Below are 23145 nucleotides of genomic sequence, written 5' to 3'. Positions count from 1 at the left end.
TCATGTAATCCCAGCACTTTGGGAGGCTGAGGTGGGCAGATTACTCAAGCTCAGGAGTTCAGGACTAATCTGGGCAACATAGTGAGGCCTTATCTGTCTTTTTTTTTTTTTTTTTTTTTTTTTAAGAAGAAAATTAAACTTGAAACCATTTGAACAAACACTGTCACTTTTTCCTCAGTACCCATTACTTTCAGATTGCAGAAATCTTCAAATATAAGTTAAAGCATTTTCTGATATAATTGTAACCAGCTACTTTATTTTTATTTATTTGTTATTTTTCTGTCACCCAGGCTCCTGGAGTGCATTGGTGCCATCATGACTCATTGCAGCCTTGACCTCCTGGGCTCAAGTGATTCTCTTGCCTCAACCTTCTCATTAGCTGACACTACAGACATACTTCAACATACTCCGCTAATTTTTAGTAGAGACAGGTTCCCCCTGTGTTACCCAGGCTGGTTTTGAACTCGTGGACTCAAATGATCCTTCTGCCTCATCTTCCCAAAGTGCTGATTACAGACGTGAGCCAGCATGTCTGGATACCAGCCATTTTTATATCTAGCATTGATATAAATGACTTTGATAGATATATACGTGTTCATATATACATGAACATGTCCATACATAGATGTAATATTCAGTGTTTTTTTTCAGATGTGATCAACTATTTCTGATGTATAGATATTTACTGGAATTAATGATTTTTTATGTGTTCTAAATCAAATGAGTGTCCTAGTCAAAGATACTATGATGAATATTTTTATACTTGAAACTCTTGTAATTAACTGGACCCATGGAAGCAAGAAGAATCTGGATTAACTGTTTGAAATTAAGTAAAGATTTATTTGGGCCAGGTATGGTGGCTCATGCCTGTAATCCCAGCACTTTGGGAGGCCGAGGCAGGCGGATCACGAGGTCAAGAGTTCAAGACCATCTTGGCCAACATGGTGAAACTCCGTCTCTACTAAAAATACAAAAATTAGCCAGGTATGGTGGCATGTGCCTATAATCCCAGCTACTTGGGAGGCTGAGGCAGGAGAATCGCTTGAACCGGGGAGGCAGAAGTTGCAGTGAGCTGAGATTTCACCACTGCACTCCAGCCTGGGCGATAGAGCAAGACTCCGTCTCAAAAAAAAAAGAAAAAAGAAAAACCACAATATTGATCTCATATAAACATTGGTTACTTAATAATGTGTCAAATAATTTTTTTTTTTTTTTTTTTTTTTTTTTTTGAGATGGAGTCTTGCTCTGTTGCCCAGGCTGGAGTGCAGTGACACAATCTCAGCTCACTGTAACCTCCACCTCCCAGGTTCAAGCGATTCTTCTGCCTCAGCCTCCCGAGTAGCTGTGATTACAGGCACACACCACAATGCCTGGCTACTTTTTGTAATTTTAGTAGAGGTGGAGTTTCATCGTGTTGGCCAGGTTGGTCTCAATCTCTTGACCTCGTGATCTGCCAGCCTCGGTCTCTCAAAGTGCTGAGATTAGAGTTGTGATCCGCTGCACCTGGCCCCATTTTCATATGTTAATCTCTAATTAGCATGAATACTCAGATCCATTGGTAAATGTTATTGAATATAAATTTATATATCCATAGTCACATTGTTTCTGTAAGCATAGATAAAAGTAAATAAAACTTTGCCGTTTTGATTTTTTGATAGGCTGATTTAATGGTGAGAGTTGACTTAAGTCATTCTTCTGTTTCAGCAACTGGCCATGCCACAGCACATAAAGATTACAGTGACAAGAAAAACATTGTTTGAGGATTCCTTTCAACAGGTATTGTTTCATTCACTCAATAATTTTCCCCCTTGCTGCTACCCTAGGACCAGCTTCTGGTGCTGACAGTTTAATCTGAACAGTTTGGAACTTCTTGAGTTGAAGTCCTTGAAGTTTTCAAGTGTGATCTCATTGCCAGTCCCCTTACGGCTTAAGAGGTTGTGTGTGTGTTTATGTGTTTCAGGTTTCCATTTATAAACTGGTATTTGATTTGAAATAAATGCACAGGTAAGATAATAGGTTTTTGGTAGCCAAAGGTCTGGAAATACCCATATGAACATTAACAGATGTGTAGAAAGTAGAGGGGAAGACTTTTTGTTTTTTAGCTTCAGTATTACTTGGATTTTTATAATAAGCACAATTAAATTTGTTTTTTTTTTTTCTTTTTTTTTTTTTTGAGACGGAGTTTTGCTCTTGTTACCCAGGCTGGAGTGCAATGGCGCGATCTCGGCTCACCGCAACCTCCGCCTCCCGGGTTCAGGCAATTCTCCTGCCCCAGCCTCCTGAGTCGCTGGGATTACAGGCACGCGCCACTATGCCCAGCTAATTTTTTGTATTTTTAGTAGAGACGGGGTTTCACCATGTTGACCAGGATGGTCTCGATCTCTTGACCTCGTGATCCACCCACCTCGGCCTCCCACAGTGCTGGGATTACAGGCTTGAGCCACCGTGCCCGGCCAAATTTGTTTTTTTATACAGGAAAGAAAGTCTGGTCATTGTTGACAGTATCTAAAAAAGATAGGAGTTTCCAGAAGTAGTCAGTGGATCTTTTCACACAACTTCAGAACTTAATTTACTCACCAGGCATGGTGGCTCACGCCTGTAATCCTAACACTTTGGGAGACTAAGGCGGGTGGATCACGTGAGGTCAGGAGTTCGAGACCAGCCTGGCCAACATAGTGAAACCTCATCTCTATTAAAAATTTAAAAATTAGCTGGGTATGGTGGCAGGTGCCTATAATCCCAGCTACTCAGGAGAATCACCTGAATCTGGGAGGAGGAAGTTGCAGTGACCTGAGATCACGTCATCGCATTCCAGCCTGGGCAAGGAACGAAACTCCGTATCAATTAAAAAAAAAAAAAAAAAAGATGAGTTAATTTACTTTTATCTTGCAGATATCACTAATAACCTACTGCAACTAATGTTAAAGTGAATGTGTTATATAGAAGATTAAAATAACTGAAAAAATCTCTTAAAATGAAAACATCTGGTTAGTCCTTATTTTATAGCCAGATGCGGAAGTGATTCTTTATTTTCAGACACCAGTGATATTGCAGCAACTACAGCTTTAGGAAGTATGAAACTGAATGCAAAGGGAAAACAGGTTGAGATAGTTGATAGTAGCTAGGTGCTTGCTTTCAGAATCAGTTTTGTTCATTTCCTAATAGAACTTCAATTATTGACATTAAAGGAAAAAGCCAGTTGGCATCCTGCTATGTAGGTGCAGAAAATGTTTTAGTGGGAACTGGAGCTATACTGAGGCCACTTAGAGAATTATGAGTCATCTCCCTGATCTAAGTATCAAAGGCCATTCCCCACCCTAGTCCTTGCCCATTTCTAATTTTTATGTTCATAACTATCCTATTATCACTCTGTTGGATGAGTTTCTTGAAACAACTTGCTGGTACCAGTACTGGAAAGTTGCAAAACATGTTAAACTGTTCCTTTATCTTTTGACTTTGAAACCTAAAGTATTTTGTAGAATAACAGACTAGATGGTGCTAAAGCAGTTATTTAAAATTGTCACCCTAGATTTGACATCCATCAAATAACGGGGTAAGAAAAACATAAGAACAGTTTAATTGCTTAAAAGTAACAAAACTAATTGCAAAATTAGCATTAGCATCAGATTTTCTTTGGATAGCTGTTGGATAAAATTGCTCTGGATGGTGTTTCATCTGTTAACATAACACAACTGGTTATGGGGGAAAACACAGGAGAAAACAATGTTTTTTCCTTCATATTAGGCATTTGTTAAAAGGAATTATTTAAATATAGTTTTTGCCTTGTAACATTTCTCATTTGGGTTGCTATATACCTAGCCTATACTATTTGTAGAATACTTGGCATAAACATATACACATATCATAAGCATAGAATTTTTTGTTACATGTGGGACTTTTTGGCTTGAGTGGGATGTGAATTTATAAATGTGATAGTTTTATGGGGGAACTGAGAGAACCTTGGCATAAACAGGTTACTTACTGATCCTCTCTGGATATTTATATGTGAGAATTCATTCTTTTTTTTCTCCCCCCCATCCCCAAGAATTCATTCTTATCACTTGATAAAGTATAGGCATTATATCAACTTCTCCCTTTCCAGGTTCTTATGTATTTTTTTCCTAAGAGTAATTGATATATGCAGTGCTATACACATACAATTTTGGTCAAATTATTAGTTTTACATGGCAGGAAACCAAATGACATATTCGTTGTAGCTCAGTAATGGTACTGTCCTTCAAATACGAAGATGATCCTGCATTGGAACTGAATCATTTTCTGAGTGAAAAAAAATAATTAAAATGATCCTATTAACCACCTATAGTGGGACACAAAATTTGAGTAGTTTTTCTAGGTATTTATAGGTTGCCACTGAGAATGAGTTTCCAGAGTTAACTGGGTCTCTCTACAGCCACTGGTTTTCATTTCTCGGTTAGCCAGTTAGCTGTTATGTATACGTTTGGCTGTTAATCAAAATCAAACCTAATAACCAAACCAGAAAAACTCCACCTAACCTCTGACCATGCCCATCTGTGTTGTAAGTAATTGATATAAGCAACATGGTAAGTCAATAGTAGCATCATTAAAAATAAAATCACGGCCAGGCACGGTGGCTCATGCCTGTAATCTCAGCACTTTCAGAGGCCGAGGTGGGCTGATCTTCTGAGGTCAGGAGTTCGAGACAACCTTGGCCAACGTGGAGAAAACCCGTCTCTACTAAAAATACAAAATTAGCTGGGTGTGGTGGCGCATGCCTGTAGTTCTATCTACTCGGGAGGCTGAGGCAAGAGAATGGCTTGAACCCAGGAGGCGGAGGTTGCAGTGAGCTGAGATCATGCCATTGTACTTCAGCCTGGGCAACAAGAACGAGACTCTGTCTCAAAAATAAATAAATAAATAAAATCACGCGTATAAAGTATATAAAAATATAGATGTGTATAATAAAGAAAATATTATTAAACATTACTATAATGTATTTTCTGTATGTGTGATTTTGACTAGACCATGAACACCTTTCTATGTCATGGGAGATTTAAATTACCTACAATGAAGGAGTTGTCAAACTTAGAAGTGGTAGACAATGTTTCAATAGCTTTTTTCACCAATTATCTTACTTTATTGTTTTTTAGATAATGAGCTTCAGTCCCCAAGATCTGCGAAGACGTTTGTGGGTGATTTTTCCAGGAGAAGAAGGTTTAGATTATGGAGGTGTAGCAAGGTAGTGATAATATGAATACTCAGAACTTAGTTCCTTTCCTCCAAAGGTACCATTACACTTTGCTTGCAAGTATTATTTTCTCACTATTATATTTTAGGAAAATGAAATATATCAAATTATACCTTTATTATGCTGTAGCTACAGAATTTCAAAAAACATTTAATTCAGCACTTTCTGTGTCATATACAGGTGATTTATTTCACCCACATCACCCATTTAATCTTCAGGGTAACCTTGTGAGGTAGAATTTTACAGGATAACAAAGAGGCTTAGAGACTCACCTAAGGCACATAATAAGTTGTAGAGCCTGGATACAATCTTTGTATCATCTAACCAGTAACCATTGTTCAGTCTACCACCTCTCATGTCTGTTCCACAGAAAACCCAAGGCCTTATAGAGATCAGGTAATTTCCCCCGCCACAGATTACTGATACAGGTAATAGTTACTCAGTTTGCAACTGAGATTAGTATATTTGTCATGAAAATATAGAAGGCTGTAGGAAATAGGAGTTGAAAGTCTTAATTCTGCTTTCTTCATATTGGAGCTTGGAGTCAGTCCCTAGAAGATAGTCTGAAGTGAGAACTGCTTTGCTTATTCCGTAATAATATATCACACCAGCTTAAAAATTTGCCTAGAGATGGCATTGTGCAAAAGTAAAGAAAAAAAAAGAGATGGCATTGTGCAAAGACAAGGACTTTGGGATCAAGACTGGATTTGAATCTTTCTTCTGCTTCCAGTAGTGTGACGTTGGGCAAATATTTTCATCTGTAAGATAAGAATAGTAATATCTACATTTCTAGGATTATTGTGAAGTATAGAAATATTGTTTATTAATGACCTAGTTCAGAGTCTGTGTCTTTGCGTACTCACTAACTGGGGCTGACATTTTATTTCAGTAATTCTTATTTATATTGTGTTTCTGAGTTCAGATAAAATGATTTCAATTTAATGATTTATAGATAAATAATAAATATGAGTAGAAACGTAATTTTGTGTAAGTTAAAGGCAGTTCAAGAGGAGAAAAATAATTCATTCTTAAAAAGAAAATCAACTGGCAATATTAAAGTATATCATGAGATATACTTATCATAAGAGGCATGAACTAACAGGAAAAGAGATCCAGATTACAAGCTGATGCCACATGTATTGCCCTAGATCACCCATATTACGTAGTTTTAGTAACCATAATCTTATGTTAATATTGGTTCATATTTTCACGGTTTTTCACTTATAGTCTCTCAGAGCATTTTCTAATATTTGAGTGGCTGTAATTAAGTGCTTTACTGCCTCTGTGAAATTGGAAGATTCTTCATAATCATTTAATGTGTAGGGAGTAGTGGCACTTGATGGGGATTATTATGGGACTTAGATGACATATTAGATTGAATTCAGCTACTCTACTGACATGGGTCAATAGTGAATTTTAATTTTGCCTATGAATAGTATTTCATTTATTCTATGACTAATATTTTCATGTTATAATATCTGAAATTAAGATGTATTGCAGTTAAAGTTGGGAAAAAACTATTTAGCGGTTCATCACATAAAGGTGTAATGATGTCTTAGATTCTTTGAAATGTAGAAAGTTGTATGCTACCATCCCTGTAAAATAGATGTGAGTTTGAACAGAAGCAATAAAAATCAACATGAGATTAGAAAACTGTCATTAGCTGTGGGGTATAGAACCCTGAGAACTTTATAGCACTGTTCTTTGATTTGTTGGCATAGTAACCTACAAGATTTTTCATCGTAAATTTTCTTTTGATTTCAGAGAATGGTTCTTTCTTTTGTCACATGAAGTATTGAACCCAATGTATTGCCTGTTCGAATATGCAGGGAAGGATAACTACTGCTTGCAGATAAACCCTGCTTCTTACATCAATCCAGACCACCTGAAATATTTTCGTTTTATTGGCAGGTTTATTGCCATGGTAAGTGCAGGTCAAGAATTATGTTTACTTTGCTTATTCAGCAATACTAAATTTTCTTGTAGGTACCATAACAGATCATACAGGTTAAAGGGAAGTGTTTCTTGGTTTTGTTTTATTTTTTGTTTTTGAGTCATAGTCCTGTTCTGTCGCCCAGGCTGGAGTGCAGTGGCACGATCTCCACTAACTATAACCCCTGCCTCCTTGGCTAGCCTCCTGAGTACCTGGGATTACAGGTGTGCACCACATGCCTGGCTGATTTTTGTATTTTTAGTAGAGAAAGAGTTTCACCATTTTAGCCAGGCTGGTATTGAACTCCTGACCTCAGGTGATCCACTGCCTCAGCCTTCCAAAGTGCTGGGATTACAGGTATGAGCCACTGTGCCCCACCAGGGAAGCATTTATAAATGAAGAATTCATCTAACGTATTGAAATAAAATGATTATTGTACAATTATTGTAAGTGGTCTTGTTTCCTTTTTTTATAGGCTCTGTTCCATGGGAAATTCATAGACACAGGTTTTTCTTTACCATTCTATAAGCGTATCTTGAACAAACCAGTTGGACTCAAGGATTTAGAATCTATTGATCCAGAATTTTACAATTCTCTCATCTGGGTTAAGTAAGTTTCTTTTTCCATGTAATTTATTAAAATATAGTTTATATGCGTTCCATGTGGTATTGGTAACTTAAACTGTAAGCACATAATTGGTTTACATTTAAATGATCTGTATATCAAACCTGTGTTTTTATTCAACATGATAAATTTTACAAAAATATACCCTAAATCTTTGGCAATAATATGTTGACCTTAGAACAGAATCTTCCATTTTCTTCATATTTTAATGTTACAGCTTAATATTAATGTTATTAATTATTTAAGAACATGGGCCTTTAGTTAAAAACTTATAAATTATGATTGAATTGGTGGATATAACACATAGTGCTAATTTCATTTGTGCAGAGAAAACAATATTGAGGAATGTGGTCTGGAAATGTACTTCTCCGTTGACAAAGAAATTCTGGGTGAAATTAAGAGTCATGATCTGAAACCTAATGGTGGCAATATTCTTGTAACAGAAGAAAATAAAGAGGAATACATCAGGTGAGAGTGCTCCTTTTCACATTTCACTTTTTGTTGAACTACAGCACGTTAATAATTGCTTACTAATATCTACAAAAATAATATTTATCTCCCTACTAATCATTATCCTATGTAGGCAGTCATTTTTCATTTCTAAAAAGAGTCTTTTAAAGTGTTTTTAAAGGAGTTTGAAGGATAAAAGTCATCCAGGGTCACTCTTGTAAACATCAGTTCTGTAAGCACTATACTGTATAACAAGTCATTTAAAATAATCTCATATATTAAGATATTTTCACAGGGAATATTGTAAGATATATTAGTCCACTTTCCTGCTGCTGATAAAGACATACCCAAGACTGGGCAATTTACAAAAGAAACATGTTTAATGGACTTACACTTCCACATGGCAGGCCTCACAATCATGGTGGGAGGCAAGGAGGGGCAAGTCACATCTTACATGGATGGCAGCAGGCAAAGAGCTTGTGCAGGGAAACTGCTGTTTTTAAAACATCATCATTGGCTGGGCATGGTAGTTTGCACCTGTAATCCCAGCACTTTGGGAGGCTGAGGCAGGAGAATTGCTTGAACCTGGGAGGCAGAGATTGCAGTGAGCTGAGATTGTGCCAGTGCACTCTAGCCTGGTGACAGAGCGAGACGCCATCTCAAAAAAAAAACAACAAAAAATACCTCATCATGAGATCTTGTGTGAGACTTACTATTACAAGAACAGCATGGGAAAAACCCACCCCCATGATTCAGTTACTTCCCACTGGGTCTCTCTCATAACACATGGGAATTGTTAGAGCTACAAGATGAGTTGTACTTTGTCCTAGCAGAGGTTCTCCATGAGGGCCCCGCCCCTACAGCAGAATTTTGTTTGAGCATCCAAGCATTTCCATACATTTTCTGAAATCTAAGCAGAGGTTCCCAAACGTCATTTCTTGCCTTCTGTGCACCTGGAGGCTCAACACCATGTGGAAGCTGCCAGGGCTTGGGTCTTCCACTCTCTGAAGCAACAGCCTGAGCTGTACCTTGTCCTCTATTAGTCATGCTGGAGCAGCTGGGACGTAGGGCACCAAGTCCCTAGACTGCACACAGCATGGGGACCCTGGGCCAAGCCCACAAAACCATTTTTTACTCATAGGCCTATGGGCCTGTGATGGGAGGGGCTTCCATGAAGACCTCTAACATGCCCTGGAGACATTTTCCCCATTGTCTTGGGGATTAACATTTGGCTCCTCATTACTTATGCAAATTTCTATAGCCAGCTTGAATTTCTCATCAGAAAATAAGATTTTCTTTTCTATTGCATTGTCAGACTGCTCTACTTCCCTTATAAAACTGAATGCCTTTAACAGCACCCAAGTCTCCTGCTGAATGTTTTACTACTTAGGAATTTATTCTGCCAGATACCGTAAATCATCTCTCTTAAGTTCAAAGTTCCACCAATCTCTAGGGCAGAGGCAAAATGCCTCAGTCTCTTTACTAAAACATATCGAGTCACCTTTGCTTCGTTTCCCAAAAAGTTTATTTCCATCTGAGACCACCTCAGCCTGGACTTTATTGTCCATATCGCTATCAGCATTTTGGCCAAAGTCATTCAGCAAGACTCTAGAAGTTCCAAACTTTCCCACATTTTCCTGTCTTATTCTGAGCCCTTCAAACTGTTCCAGTGTCTGCCTGTTACCCAGTTTAAAGTTGCTTCCACATTTTCAGCATCTTCAGCATCACCCCACTCCTGGTAACAATTTACTGTTTTCACACTGCTGATAAAACATACCTGAGAGTGGACAATTTACCAAAGAAACTGTAATGGACTTACAGTTCCACATGGCTAGGGGGCCTCACAATCATGGCAGAAGGCAAAGAGGAGCAAGTCGTATCTTACGTGAATGGCAGCAGGCAAAGAGAGAGCTTGTGCAGGGAAACTTACATTTTAAAACCATGAGATCTTGCGAGACCTATACTGAGAACAACATGGGAAAGACCCACCCCCATGATTCAGTTATCTCCGACTGGCTCTTTCCTACAGCACATGGGAATTATGGGAACTACAAGATGAGATTTGGGTGGGGACACAGAGCAAATCCATATCATAAGGTTGCGTAAAATTTAAAACTAAAATGATGTTTTCTAATTCTTTTTTTTTTTTTTTGAGACAGAGTTTTGCTCTTGTTACCTGGGCTGGAGTGCAATGGCGCGATCTCGGCTCACCACAACCTCCGCCTCCTGGGTTCAGGCAATTCTCCTGACTCAGCCTCCTGAGTAGCTGGGATTACAGGCACGCGCCACCATGCCCAGCTAATTTTTTGTAGTTTTAGTAGAGACAGGGTTTCACCTTGTTGATCAGGATGGTCTCGATCTCTTGACTTCGTGATCCACCCGCCTCGGCCTCCCAAAGTGCTGGGATTACAGGCGTGAGCCACCGCGCCCGGCCCTGATGTTTTCTAATTCTAATTCTTTCTATTGGTTCATAATTCTAGTCTCAAGAGCTAATAGTTCATTCTCATACCTTCTCAACAGCAATGTCTTTCTAATCAGAGTTAAAGTTAGCATATGTACTTCTTAAGTTCTAGTTTCTGGGTTTCTTACCTGGATTTTCCCTCCATAATTGAAAGTACACTGTTAGGCCGGGCGCGGTGGCTCAAGCCTGTAATCCCAGCACTATGGGAGGCCGAGGCGGGTGGATCACGAGGTCAAGAGATCGAGACCATCCTGGTCAACATGGTGAAACCCCGTCTCTACTAAAACTACAAAAAATTAGCTGGGCATGGTGGTGCTTGCCTGTAATCCCAGCTACTCAGGAGGCTGAGGCAGGAGAATTGCCTGAACCGAGGAGGCGGAGGTTGTGGTGAGCCGAGATCGCGCCATTGCACTCCAACCTGGGTAACATGAGTGAAACTCCATCTCAAAAAAAAAAAAAAAAAGAAAGAAAGTACACTGTTTAACACAGTGAATAGTCATTATTTGTTGGTAAACATTCTATCCTTTTAAAAGTTTGTTTTGAAATATCCTTTTAAAATGTAACCAGTTAATTTGTTTTTGTCATTTTCCAGTTTTGTTATAATGTGTCTAGATTTTCTTATGACATATATAATATTCCATAGAGGTAATGATTGAAGATTCCAGGTAAACAAGAGATGTACTAATAGTACTCGTTCCTCAATAGTTTCGTTGTTGGCAATATAACATTTTAAGATAATGGGCAGCTAAAAAGGTTTTTACTATCCACTTCAATAATGGTTTGCTTAAAATTTCAGAGTTTGGGTTTTTTTTTGTTTTTTTTTGAGACGGAGTTTCACTCTTGTTACCCAGGCTGGAGTGCAATGGCGCGATCTCGGCTCACCGCAACCTCCGTCTCCTGGGTTCAGGCAATTCTCCTGCCTCATCCTCCTGAGTAGCTGGCATTACAGGCATGCGCCACCATGCTCAGCTAATTTTTTGTATTTTTAATAGAGACGGGGTTTCACCGTGTTGACCAGGATGGTCTCGATCTCTTGACCTCATGATCCACCCGCCTTGTCCTCCCAAAGTGCTGGGATTACAGGCTTAAGCCACCGCACCCGGCTGAGTTTGGGGTTTTTTAAGTATTTTTTTAAGAAGTATAATTTACTTGGAGTAAAATGCACTGATCTTAAGTGTATAAGGTGAATTGACAAATATATATATCAGCCCAAATGTGAGCATTTTATGGATAGAAGTTGTGCTAGATCATTCATTTAAATACCAGTTCTGTAAACACTATTTCATATAGCACCATGTCCATGTAAACATCACCCAAATCAAATTGTGGAACTTTTTTTTTTTTTTTTCTATTCTGGACCCCATAAGGGGGCAATACACACCTCCCTTCTCCCAGTCTCTGAGGTGGGTAACCATTTCTGTTTAGTTCTATTTCTATAACTGTTTTTGATTTTAAACTTCCTAAAGTGGAATCATGGAGTATGTACTCTTATATCTGGCATTTAGTGTCTGATTTTTTTCTTTTATATGGTGTTTGTGAGATTCAGCTGTATTGTTTGTATCAGTATTTTATTTCTTTTTATTGCTAAGAAATATTCCATGTTGTGTATATCTCAAAATTTGTTTATCCATTCTCTTGGTGATAAATGTTTTACTGTTTCCCAATCTGGGACTATTCTAAGTAAAGCTGCTATGAAAATTTTTTGGAGTCTTTTTGTGGACATATTTTTCTTGAGTAAATACCTAGGAGTGAAATCACTGGGAAGGTGTGTAACTTCATTCGAAACTGCCAGTTTCCCAAAGTATTTATGCCATTTTGCAGTCCTATTAGCGATATTTGAGAGTTGTCTCATGTTCTTGCCAGTTCAGTATTATCAGTAATATCTCATGGTTTTAATTCCCATTTCTTCCTTCACCAATAATGTTGAGTGTGTTTTTCTGTGCATATTGATCATTTGTAGCCTTCCATGATGTGTGTATCCAAATCTTTTGTCCGATCCAAAATTGGGTTGTCTTTTTATTATTGATTGTAGGAGTTCTTAAATACTTCAGATCATTGATTTTAGAAACTTTTCTCTTTCCCTTCTTCCTTCCCTTGTTCCCTTCCTCTTCTTAGATTTTCTTATGATAGTTCTAGATTTCTTTATTTTTTGACAGGATCTTGCTCTATTGCCAAGGCTGAAGTACAGTGACACAATCAGAGCTCACTGCAGTCATAAACACCTGGGATCAACGGATCCCCCTGCCTTGTCCTCCCGAGTAGCTGGGACTGTAGGTACAAACCACTGTGCCCAGCTAATTTTTTGGTTATTTTTATTTTTGTAGGGATGTGATCTTGCTGATTTGCACAGGCTGGTCTCAAACTCCTTGCCTCAAGCTATCCTCCCACCTTCTATTTTCTAATATAAGCATTTAAAACTGCAAATTTCCAACTAAGTATTTCTTTAGCTGTATCTCACAATTTTTTCTTTTTGAGATAGAGTCTCACTCTGTTCTCTAGGTTGGAGTGTGTAGTGGTACAGTCATGGCTCATTGTAGCCTCAACTTCCTGAGCTCCAGCTGTCCTCCCACCTCAGCCTCCCAAGTAGCTGGAACCACAGGCATGTGCTATCACGCCTGGCTAACTTACTTATTTTTTTATTGTAGGAGATGGGTCTCACTATATTGCCCAGGCTGGTCTGAAACTCCTGGATTCAAGCAGTCTTCCCACCTTTGTCTCCCAAAGTGCTGGAATTACAGGCATGAGCCACTCCATCCAGACCACAATTTTTTTTTTTTTTTGAGATGGAGTCTTGCTCTGTTGCCCAGGCTGGAGTGCAGTGACGAGATCTTGGCTCACTACAACCTCCACCTCCTGGATTCAGGTGATTCTCCTGTCTCAGCCTCCTGAGTAGCTAGGATTTCAGACACCCACCACCACGTCTGGATAATTTTTGTATTTTTAGTAGAGACGGGGTTTCGCCATGTTGGCCAGACCAGTCTGGAATTCTTAACCTCAGGTTGATCTGCCCACCTGATCCCAAAGGTGATCCCAAAGTGCCTGGATTACAGGCATGAGCCACTGCTCCTGGCCACAAATTTTGGAATGTTGTGTTTTTCACCATTATATTTTCTTATTTTTATTTTCTATTTTTATTTTTTTGAGACAGGGTCTTACTTTGTCACCCAGGCTGGAGTGCAGTAGCAAAATCTCGGCTCACTGCAGCCTCCACTTCTGGAAGTTCAAGCAATCCTCTGGCCTCAGCCCCCCAAGCAGCTGGTACTATATAGGCATATACTACCACACCCACATGGCAAGAGAGGGTTTCACCATGTTGCTCAGGCTGATATTGAACAACTTTGCTCAAGGGATCCACCACCTCAGCCTCCCAAAGTGCTGGGATTATAGATGTCAGCCACCACACCCAGCTACTGTCATTGTATTTAAAAGTGTTTCTTAGGTCTTACTATTTTTATTCTGTCTGATAATCTCTACTTTATAATTGAAGTGTTCACTACATTTATGTTTAATTTTATTACTGATTTAGTTGGACTTTTGTCTAACCACTGCTATTTGTTTTGCTATTTATTTTGACTTTCTCTTTGTTTTTCCCAACTTTCTTTGTTCTTCCTTGCCTTTGAATTAATAAGGTAATTTTTACCTTTCTTTTTTATCTTTTCTATACCTCTTTGTTTGACTATAGTGGAGACTCTAATGATTAATATTCATCTAACATCCCTATTGACCCAAAACACTACTTATACAATATAAGAAGCTCATAATAATATAATTCCATTTTCCTCACTCCAGCTGTTTGTGCTGTTGTTGTCATGTATTATTTATACCTGTTATAAATATCATAATACTTTATTACTGCTATTCTTTAATTTTTAACTGTTTTCAAAATAATCTTATATTTACTCACATTACTATTTCTGGTTCTCCTTATTTCCTCAGATTCATTTTTTTAAATCTGAGATCATTTCCCTTTGGCTTTAAAAAAAACCTTTCTTTACCATTTCACTTAGTATGCGTCTCCTGGCAATACATTTTCTCAGCTTTTATATGAAAATATCTTTATTTCACCTTCATTTTCTAAAGGGTATTGTCACTAGATTTAGAATTCTAGGTTGATAAAATAATGATGCAGTCATATTTTTATAATTACCTTCTTTAAAAAAAATCCTCATGTTGTAGAGACATATACTGAAGTATTTTTTCAAAATGAAATTATATGGGCCGATCACAGTGGCTCACACCTGTAATCTCAGCACTTTGGTAGAAGGCACATGGTAAAACCCCCATCTCTTATAAAAATACAAAAATTAGCCGGGCATAGTGGTGCACACCTGTAATGCCAGCTATTCGGGAGGCTGATGCAGAAGAACCACTTGGAGCTGGGTGGCAGAGGCTGCAGTGAGCCCAGATTGTGTCACTGCACTCCAGCCTAGGCAACAGAGTGAGACCGTCTCAAAAAACAAAAACAAAACAAAAGAAAAATAAATTATATGGCTTGGCCATGGTGTCACACACTTGTAATCGCAGCACTTTGGGATCCCGGCTGCACCAAGAAGATCCCTTAAGTCCAGGTCTTTAAAACCAGCCTGGGCAACACAGAGAGACCCCATCTCTACTAACAAAACCAAAAATTAGCCAGGCATGGTATTACACATCTATATTCCCAGCTGCTCCAGAGGACGAGGCAGGAGGATTACTTGACCCCAGGAAGTTGAGAGTGCAGTGAGCCAAGATTGTGCCACTGTTCTTCAGCTCGGGTGAAACCTCATCTCAAATAAATGAAAAAAAAAAAAAAAAAAAAAAAAAGAAATGAAATTATATGATATCTAGGGCATGAGTAGGGGTATAGATGAAATAGATGGGCATTGTGATGAAGCTTGGATATATGTACAGGGGGCTCATTATGTTCTACTTTTGAATATATTTTAAGTGCTTGATAATTTTTTAAAATTTATTTTTATACTCAGAATTTAAAGGTAAGATCTAAACTTCCTGATAGGTTTTTTATATTTGTTTGCTAGAATGGTAGCTGAATGGAGGTTGTCTCGAGGTGTTGAAGAACAGACACAAGCTTTCTTTGAGGGCTTTAATGAAATTCTTCCCCAGCAATATTTGCAATACTTTGATGCAAAGGAATTAGAGGTAATGAATTTTTCTTCATTTTCCTGTACCATGCTAGTAAATAATGCCTTCAGTTTTCTGCTTTTAACTCACTTTCTCATCATTCCAGTTGCTGTAATATTTTTTATACTGGCAAAATGCTTTGAGACATCTGCAGTGTCTCAAAAATTACAAGAAAATTATGATTTATTCAAAGATAAAACAATAGTATACCCCCCCAAAAGTACAAATAGTAGGGCTTCTCTACAACTGACTGACTTACTTCCCTGAATATGTATATATATGACATCGTGCATGGAACCTTGCCTTTCTGAGTAATGTAGATAAAATTCTTGATGTATAGATGATAAGTCAAAGCCTACTCATTGTTTTTCTAAAGGTTTACTTAATCTTAGTCTTTTCTTATCTATGTATAGCTGTTTTTTTAGGATTACCTAAGAAAACAATTTGTCTTTTTCATCCCTAAAGGTCCTTTTATGTGGAATGCAAGAGATTGATTTGAATGACTGGCAAAGACATGCCATCTACCGTCATTATACGAGGACCAGCAAACAAATCATGTGGTTTTGGCAGGTGTGCTTTTAAATTTATTCCTATTAGTTGACACAGCATAATTTTTTAGAATTTGCTTACCACATGTGGAAATGAGTCACAGGTCAAAATGTACCAGTGTATATAGACCCTTCGGTCCATCCTGTACATTATAATAAATGGATACAGATTATAATAGCATCCTTTTAAGACTATAGCCAAGTAAGCCACACATAACTTGCGTCTTTGTCCAGAGTAGAGTGTAAGACAATTCCAGATGATAAATTTGATTTAAATGATTTTGGGTTTTTTTTTTTGCTTTTTGATTTTGGAGTTTTATAGGACTGTCTATAGCATGGTTTTTATCACTTATACTTCGTTAGTTATTATGTTCAGAAAACAAAATTTAAGAAACCTGGTTTAGAATCATAATGGTTTCTGGCCGGGCACAGTGGCTCACGCCTGTAATCCCAGCACTTTGGGAGGCCGAGGCGGGTGGATCACGAGGTCAAGAGATCGAGACCATCCTGGTCAACATGGTGAAACCCGTCTCTACTAAAAATACAAAAAATTAGCTGGGCATGGTGGCGCGTGCCTGTAATCCCAGCTACTCAGGAGGCTGAGGCAGGAGAATTGCCTGAACCCAGGAGGCGAAGGTTGCGATGAGCCGAGATCGCGCCATTGCACTCCAGCCTGGGTAACAAGAGCGCAACTCCATCTCAAAAAAAAAAAAAAAGAATCATAATGGTTTCTCTCTAAAATGTCTGCCTTAAGCATAGTAAATGATGTTCAGCATCATTAGTATTTAGAGAAATGCAAATCAGAACCACAATGAGATACCATATTATACTTCTTAGTATTATTTTTAAAGTGGAGAAGAGCAACCATTGCCAAGAATGTACTGTCGGTGATAGTGTGAAATACCATACCACTGTGGAAATAGTTTGGTGGTTCCTCAAAAAGTTAAACATAGAATTAACATAAGACCCAGGAACTCCAGTTCTTGGTATACACCCTAAAAAACTGAAAGCAGAGGCTCAAACAGATACCTGTACCCCAGTATTCATCCAGTTACCCACACAAAATGTGGTATATACATATAGAGTTGCTCCTGGACTTGTAAAGGAGTTTTATCCTTTACATAAGTCAAAAATATCCTGAGTTGAAAATGCATTTAATACCCTGATAAACCCATTGTAAAGTTGAAAAATCATAAATCTAACCATCATAAGTCTCGGTGCTCCTCAACTTATAATGGAGTAATAAACCCAGTAAACCCATCATAAAGTCAAAAAATTGTAAGCCAGGGACTATCTGTTAGAATATTATTCAGCCCTAAAAAGGAATGAGATTTTTAGTATGTGCTACAACATGAATGAACCTTAAAAACGTTATGAATTTTAAGATAAGAGAAGTAAGCCAGACACAAATGGACAAATACTGTATAAATCTACTTACATGAGGTTGCTAGAATGGGCAACTTCATAGAGGCAGAAAGTAGAATATGGGTTACCAGAAGCTGCTAGGAGCAAAAATGGGAAGTTGTGTTTAATGTATACATATTTTTTACTTGGGATGATGAAAAAATTGGAAATAGTGGTGATGGTTGCACAACAGTGTGAATGTACTTAGTGTCATTGAATTACACTCAAAATGGTTAAAATGCTGAATCTATGTTAAGTATATTTTATAGTTTAAAAAATTTAAATCTGTACATGTAAAGAAATTCATGGGGGCCGGGCGCAGTGGCTCAAGCCTGTAATCCCAGCACTTTGGGAGGCCGAGGCGGTGGATCACGAGGTCAAGAGATCGAGACCATCCTGGTCAACATGGTGAAACCCCGTCTCTACTAAAAGTACAAAAATTAGCTGGGCATGGTGGCGCATGCCTGTAATCCCAGCTACTCAGGAGGCTGAGGCAGGAGAATTGCTTGAACCCAGGAGGCGGAGGTTGCGGTGAGCTGAGATCGCGCCATTGCCCCCCAGCCTGGGTAAAAAGAGCGAAACCCCCTCTCAAAAAAAAAAAAAAAAAAAAAAAAAAGAAATTCATATGAGAAACTTGAGCTTCTGCAACAAGTAGGGTTAGCATTATAGAATAATTGATAATAGTAAAATAGGATTAAAATCATTCCTTACAAAAAAATTTTTGACTGAGTCAAAATAGTTATACTACAGACTAGATAAATTCTCTAGAAACCTATCATTTTGAGTCAGAATTGTATGAGGTAAAAACCACATAATTCTAGCTATGTGTGGCTATACCAAAACCTAAAGAACATTGAGAAGAGGAGATTATTGAGGTATATTCTGCATTAGAATTCTGTGAGTTTGATTAAAGTTGTTCATAAAACAGCAAAGTCTACACTGACTCAAGGTCTATATCCTATGTAGCCACATGAATATCCTATAGAACGGGCAGATCTGGGGTTGGGAGGTGAGGGGAGAAGGGCGTCCCTAGAAGAATTAATCTTAAAACTGCATGAGTAAGGAGCTCTTCGTCTCAGGCCATCTTTCTTTTTATATCTCCCTTTAAGTACATTGTCCTACGATTTATATAAGGAAAGGTGGTGGGGCTTTGATAAACATGGAAATGGCCCTCTATCCATAGTGATAGGTTAAGTATCCAATGCATTGGACACCAGGGATTCCTTTAAGATTTGAAATGAGCTAGACACAATGGCTGGCACCTATAGCCGCAGCTACTCTGGAGGCTGAGGGGGATTGCCTGCTGCTCAGGAGTTAGAGGCTGCAGTGAGCTATGATTGCACCACTGCCACAGAGCAAGACCCCACCTCTAAAACAATATATAAAAGATTTGAAATGATTATTTTTCTTTCTTGTTTAGTGTGCTGAATGTAATGTATGACATATATATTTCTTTAAATATACTTTTAACAGTTTGTTAAAGAAATTGATAATGAGAAGAGAATGAGACTTCTACAGTTTGTTACTGGAACCTGCCGATTGCCAGTAGGAGGATTTGCTGATCTCATGGGTATGTATATAGAATCAGTTTTCCAATACAGAAAATTGTTTATCATGCTGCTTTACATAAATTTGTATACAAACTATTGGAAACAACAAACACAAGGATAGCCATTTTCTTAACTATTCTCAGCATGGATTTGTGTAACCTTTTAAATAATTTTTAGTCCTTACCTCTGTAGAAATTTTTAACCCTCAAGCTAGAACCCACAGCTAACTCATTAGGATAGCAGTCTTCTGTATGTAAGTCTGTTCATTAAGTCATTGCCAAACATGTGTCTCTTATGAGTCAAAAATCACTATTGGTTGTATTATTTAAAGATGTGAGAAGATCATTGCATACAATAGCGGATTATACTTTCCCTATTGGATGTAAAACCACTCTTCCCTGGGAGACTGGGAGCTCTTTGAGATATGGATTCATATCTTCTTTATCTTTTTAATTCTTGTCCCTGGGAAAGTGCCTGTTACATAGTAATCTGCTGCTTAAAATGTATATTGAGATGAGTGACAATGGCAATATTTACTTTGTTACTAAACAATAAATTATGTAAGTGAATTCAGGTATTTCCTTAATACCAACATTATTCCAAATACCACAGGACCATACACAGAGAAGTTATGATCCCTAAGCCTGCTTCAGGTGAAGCAGAGAGTCAAAATTAGGAGAACTAAGGAGATAATTTTGAATACAGAAAAGACCTTAAAAGCCAGTTCAAAAGAATTTGGATATTATCATGAGGGTATGGGAAGCTGTGGAACTTTTTGAAGAAAGGAAACCTTGCTCAAGCTGCCTTTAGGAAGATTTGATAGAAAAATATAGTGTGGATTAAAAGATGGTGAAAGCCTAGAGATGCGAAGAAATCATTGCAGCAATGATGTGAACCTGATATCAAGAGATGGAAATAGAAATAGAAAAGAAGGGGATAGATGCTAGAGAAAGTTACAAAGGTAGAAACAGGTAAAGAGCTTGATGGAAAATGAAGTATAAGAGAGGAGTGTCAGAGATAATTGTCATGTTATGGAACATGGAGCAATGGAGAAGTTAGGAAGTATAAAAAAGAGTATATATGGTTGTAGATGTTGGGGGAGGATGCTGAGCAGCTTAGAACTTGCTGAATTTAAGGTTATTGCCAGGCAACCAAGTCTACAGGGAACCAGCGATAGAGGTAACAATGTATGAGTTAGAGTTAAGAGGAAACAGAAGAAGTTGAATCATCAGAGCAGTGACATTGGATGCTGTGAGAATGTGTGGTCTTAGGCAGAAATAGAATACTGTAGAGAGAGGAGTAGAAGGCTGATGCTTAGAACCATGTGCATGTAGGGATAAGACAGAAGGAAATAGCCTGGACCAGGCAGAGTGGCTCATTCCTGTAATCCCAGCACTTTAGGAGGGCGAGGTGGGTGGATAGCTTGAGCTCAGGAGTCTGAGACCAGCTAGGGCAACATGGTGAAACCCCATCTCTAGTAAAAATACAAAAATTAGCCAGTGTTGTGATGCACACATGTAGCTCCAGCTTCTGGGGAGACTGAGGCAGGAAAATTGCTTGAACCCAGGAGGCAGAGGTTGCAGTGAGCTGAGATTGCACCACTGCACTCCAGCCTGGGCAACAGAGTGGTGAGACTCCATCTCAAAGAAAAAAAAAAAAAGATGGAATTAGCCCGGAGGCCAACTTAAAGGAGAGATCAGAGAGTGAAAAGAAAAAAGAAATCATATACTGTCTGAGAAGCAATTAGAAGGGATTTCTTTTGTCAGTGCTATCAAAAGGTCTCAGAAGGGTGATTTCTAGGAAAGTCTTTTAGAAGACAGAAACAGTGAGATTGCAGTTTGGACAATTTTGGAGGATATCTAGTTTATTTTGTTTGTTTTAGTTTCAAATCTTTATTCTTCTTTACTTTTTAAATTATTCTTAATTGACATAATTGTACATATTTAGGGGTACAGTTTTTATTTTGATACACGTATACAATATGTAATGATCAAATCGGGGTAGTTCGCATATCTGTCACCTCAAACATTTATCAATTCTTTGTGTTGGGAACATTCAAAACTCACTTTTCTAACTATTTAGAAGCATACAGGCCAGGCGCAGTGGTTCACACCTGTAATCCCAGCACTTTGGGAGGCTGAGGCAGGAGAGTCACATGAGCCCAGGAGTTTAAGACAAGCCTGGGCAATATAGGGACACCCTGTCTCTACAAAAATAAAAATCAGCCGAGCGTGTTGGCACATGCCTATAGTCCCTGCTATTTAGGAGGCTGAGGTGGGAGGATCACTTGAACCTGGGAGGTGAAGGTTTCACTGAGTCAAAGTCATGCCACTGCACTCCAGTCTCATTGACAGATTGAGACCCTATCTTAAAATATATATATATGCGTGCCAGGCGCAGTGGCTCATGCCTGTAATCCTACTTTGGGAGGCTGAGGCTGGCAGATCTCCTGAGGTCAGGAGTTAAAGACCAGCCTGGCCAACATGGTGAAACCCCATCTCTACTAAAAATAAAAAAAAAAATGAGCTGGGCAAGGTGGCAGGCACCTGTAATCCCAGCTACTCAGGAGGCTGAGGCAGGAAGTTGCTTGAACCTGGGAGGTGGAGGTTGCAGTGAGTTGAGATCACACTACTGCACTTCTGCCTGGGTGACAAGAGCAAAACTCCATCTCAAAAAAAAAAAAAAAAAAAAAACCCACACACACAATAAATTGTTGTTGATTGTAGTCATTCTGTAGTGCTGTAGAACGCTAGAACTTATTCTTCCTGCCTATCTGTACTTTATCTGTTAACCAACCTTTGGCTCTCCCCTCCTTCCTGCTACCTTTCTATAGTTACCACTGTTCCACTTTGTACTTCTATGAGATTGGCTTTTTTAGCTTCCACATATGAGTGAGAGCATGTAGTATTTATCTTTTTGTGCTTGGCTTATGTCACTTACAGTGTCCTTCATGTTCATCTGTATTGTCATAAATGACCGAATTTTGCTTTTCGAAATGGCTGAATAGTATTCCAGTTTGTTTATACACCACATTTTCTTTATCCATTTACCTGATCATGGACTCTTAAGTTGATTCCCTGTCTTGGCTATTGTGAATGGTGTTGCAGTAGACATGGGAGTGCAGGTGTCTATTGGACATACTGATTTCCTTTTCTTTAGTAGTGGGATTGCTGGATCATATGGTCGTTGGGAGGCTGAGATGAGTGGATTACTTAAGGCCAGGAGTTTGAGACCAGCCTGGCCAACATAGTGAAACCCTGTCTCTACTAAAAATACAAAAAAAATTAGCTTGGAGTGGTGGTACATACCTATAATCCCAGCTACTTGGGAGGCTGAGGCACAGGAATTGCTTGAACCTGGGAGGCGGAGGTTCTACTCTAGCCTGGGCAACAGAGCAACACTCTGTCTCAAAAAGTTAATAATAATAATATAATAATAATAATAATTTGCATTCCTGCAAACAGTACATAACAGTTTCTCTTTTTCCACATCCTTGCCAGCATTTGTTATTTTTTAATCTATGACAGTCATTCTAACTGGGGTGAGATGATATTTCATTGTGGTTTTGATTTGCATCTCCCTGATGATTAGTGGTGTTTAACATTCTTATTTTGAGAGATATCCATTTAGCTCATATCCCATTTTTTAATGCATTTTATTCTTTTTTGCTGTTGAGTTATTTTATATTCTGGATATTCTTTGTTGGATAAACAGTTTGCAGATACTTTCTCCCATTCTGCAAATTGTCTCTACACCCTGTTGATGGTTTCAATTCCAGTGCCACAGCTTTTTAGTTTGATATAACCCCATTTGTCTATTTTTGTTTT

The 23145-nt window shown here is 38.4% G+C and overlaps 1 protein-coding gene across 4 annotated transcripts in view; it reads left to right on the top strand.

The window, feature by feature from the left end:
- ITCH (itchy E3 ubiquitin protein ligase) overlaps positions 1–23145 on the top strand; it is a 145705-nt gene that overhangs the window by 108905 nt on the left and 13655 nt on the right. For all 4 annotated transcript variants that reach the window (XM_032295201.1, XM_032295203.1, XM_032295202.1 and 1 more), the window contains 8 exons: positions 1705–1776; positions 5130–5218; positions 6992–7151; positions 7636–7769; positions 8112–8252; positions 15714–15834; positions 16282–16386; positions 19242–19338. In XM_032295201.1, the coding sequence (XP_032151092.1) occupies positions 1705–1776; positions 5130–5218; positions 6992–7151; positions 7636–7769; positions 8112–8252; positions 15714–15834; positions 16282–16386; positions 19242–19338 (919 nt within the window). The remainder of the gene's footprint in view (positions 1–1704; positions 1777–5129; positions 5219–6991; positions 7152–7635; positions 7770–8111; positions 8253–15713; positions 15835–16281; positions 16387–19241; positions 19339–23145) is intronic.

The sequence above is a fragment of the Sapajus apella genome, unplaced genomic scaffold (genome assembly GCF_009761245.1).
Source record: "Sapajus apella isolate SASKATOON/1434 unplaced genomic scaffold, GSC_monkey_1.0 scaffold33, whole genome shotgun sequence".
In the NCBI taxonomy this organism is placed as follows: domain Eukaryota; kingdom Metazoa; phylum Chordata; class Mammalia; order Primates; family Cebidae; genus Sapajus; species Sapajus apella.
The sequence above is the reverse complement of the archived record's forward strand: the minus strand, read 5'-3'. Positions and strand labels throughout refer to the sequence as shown.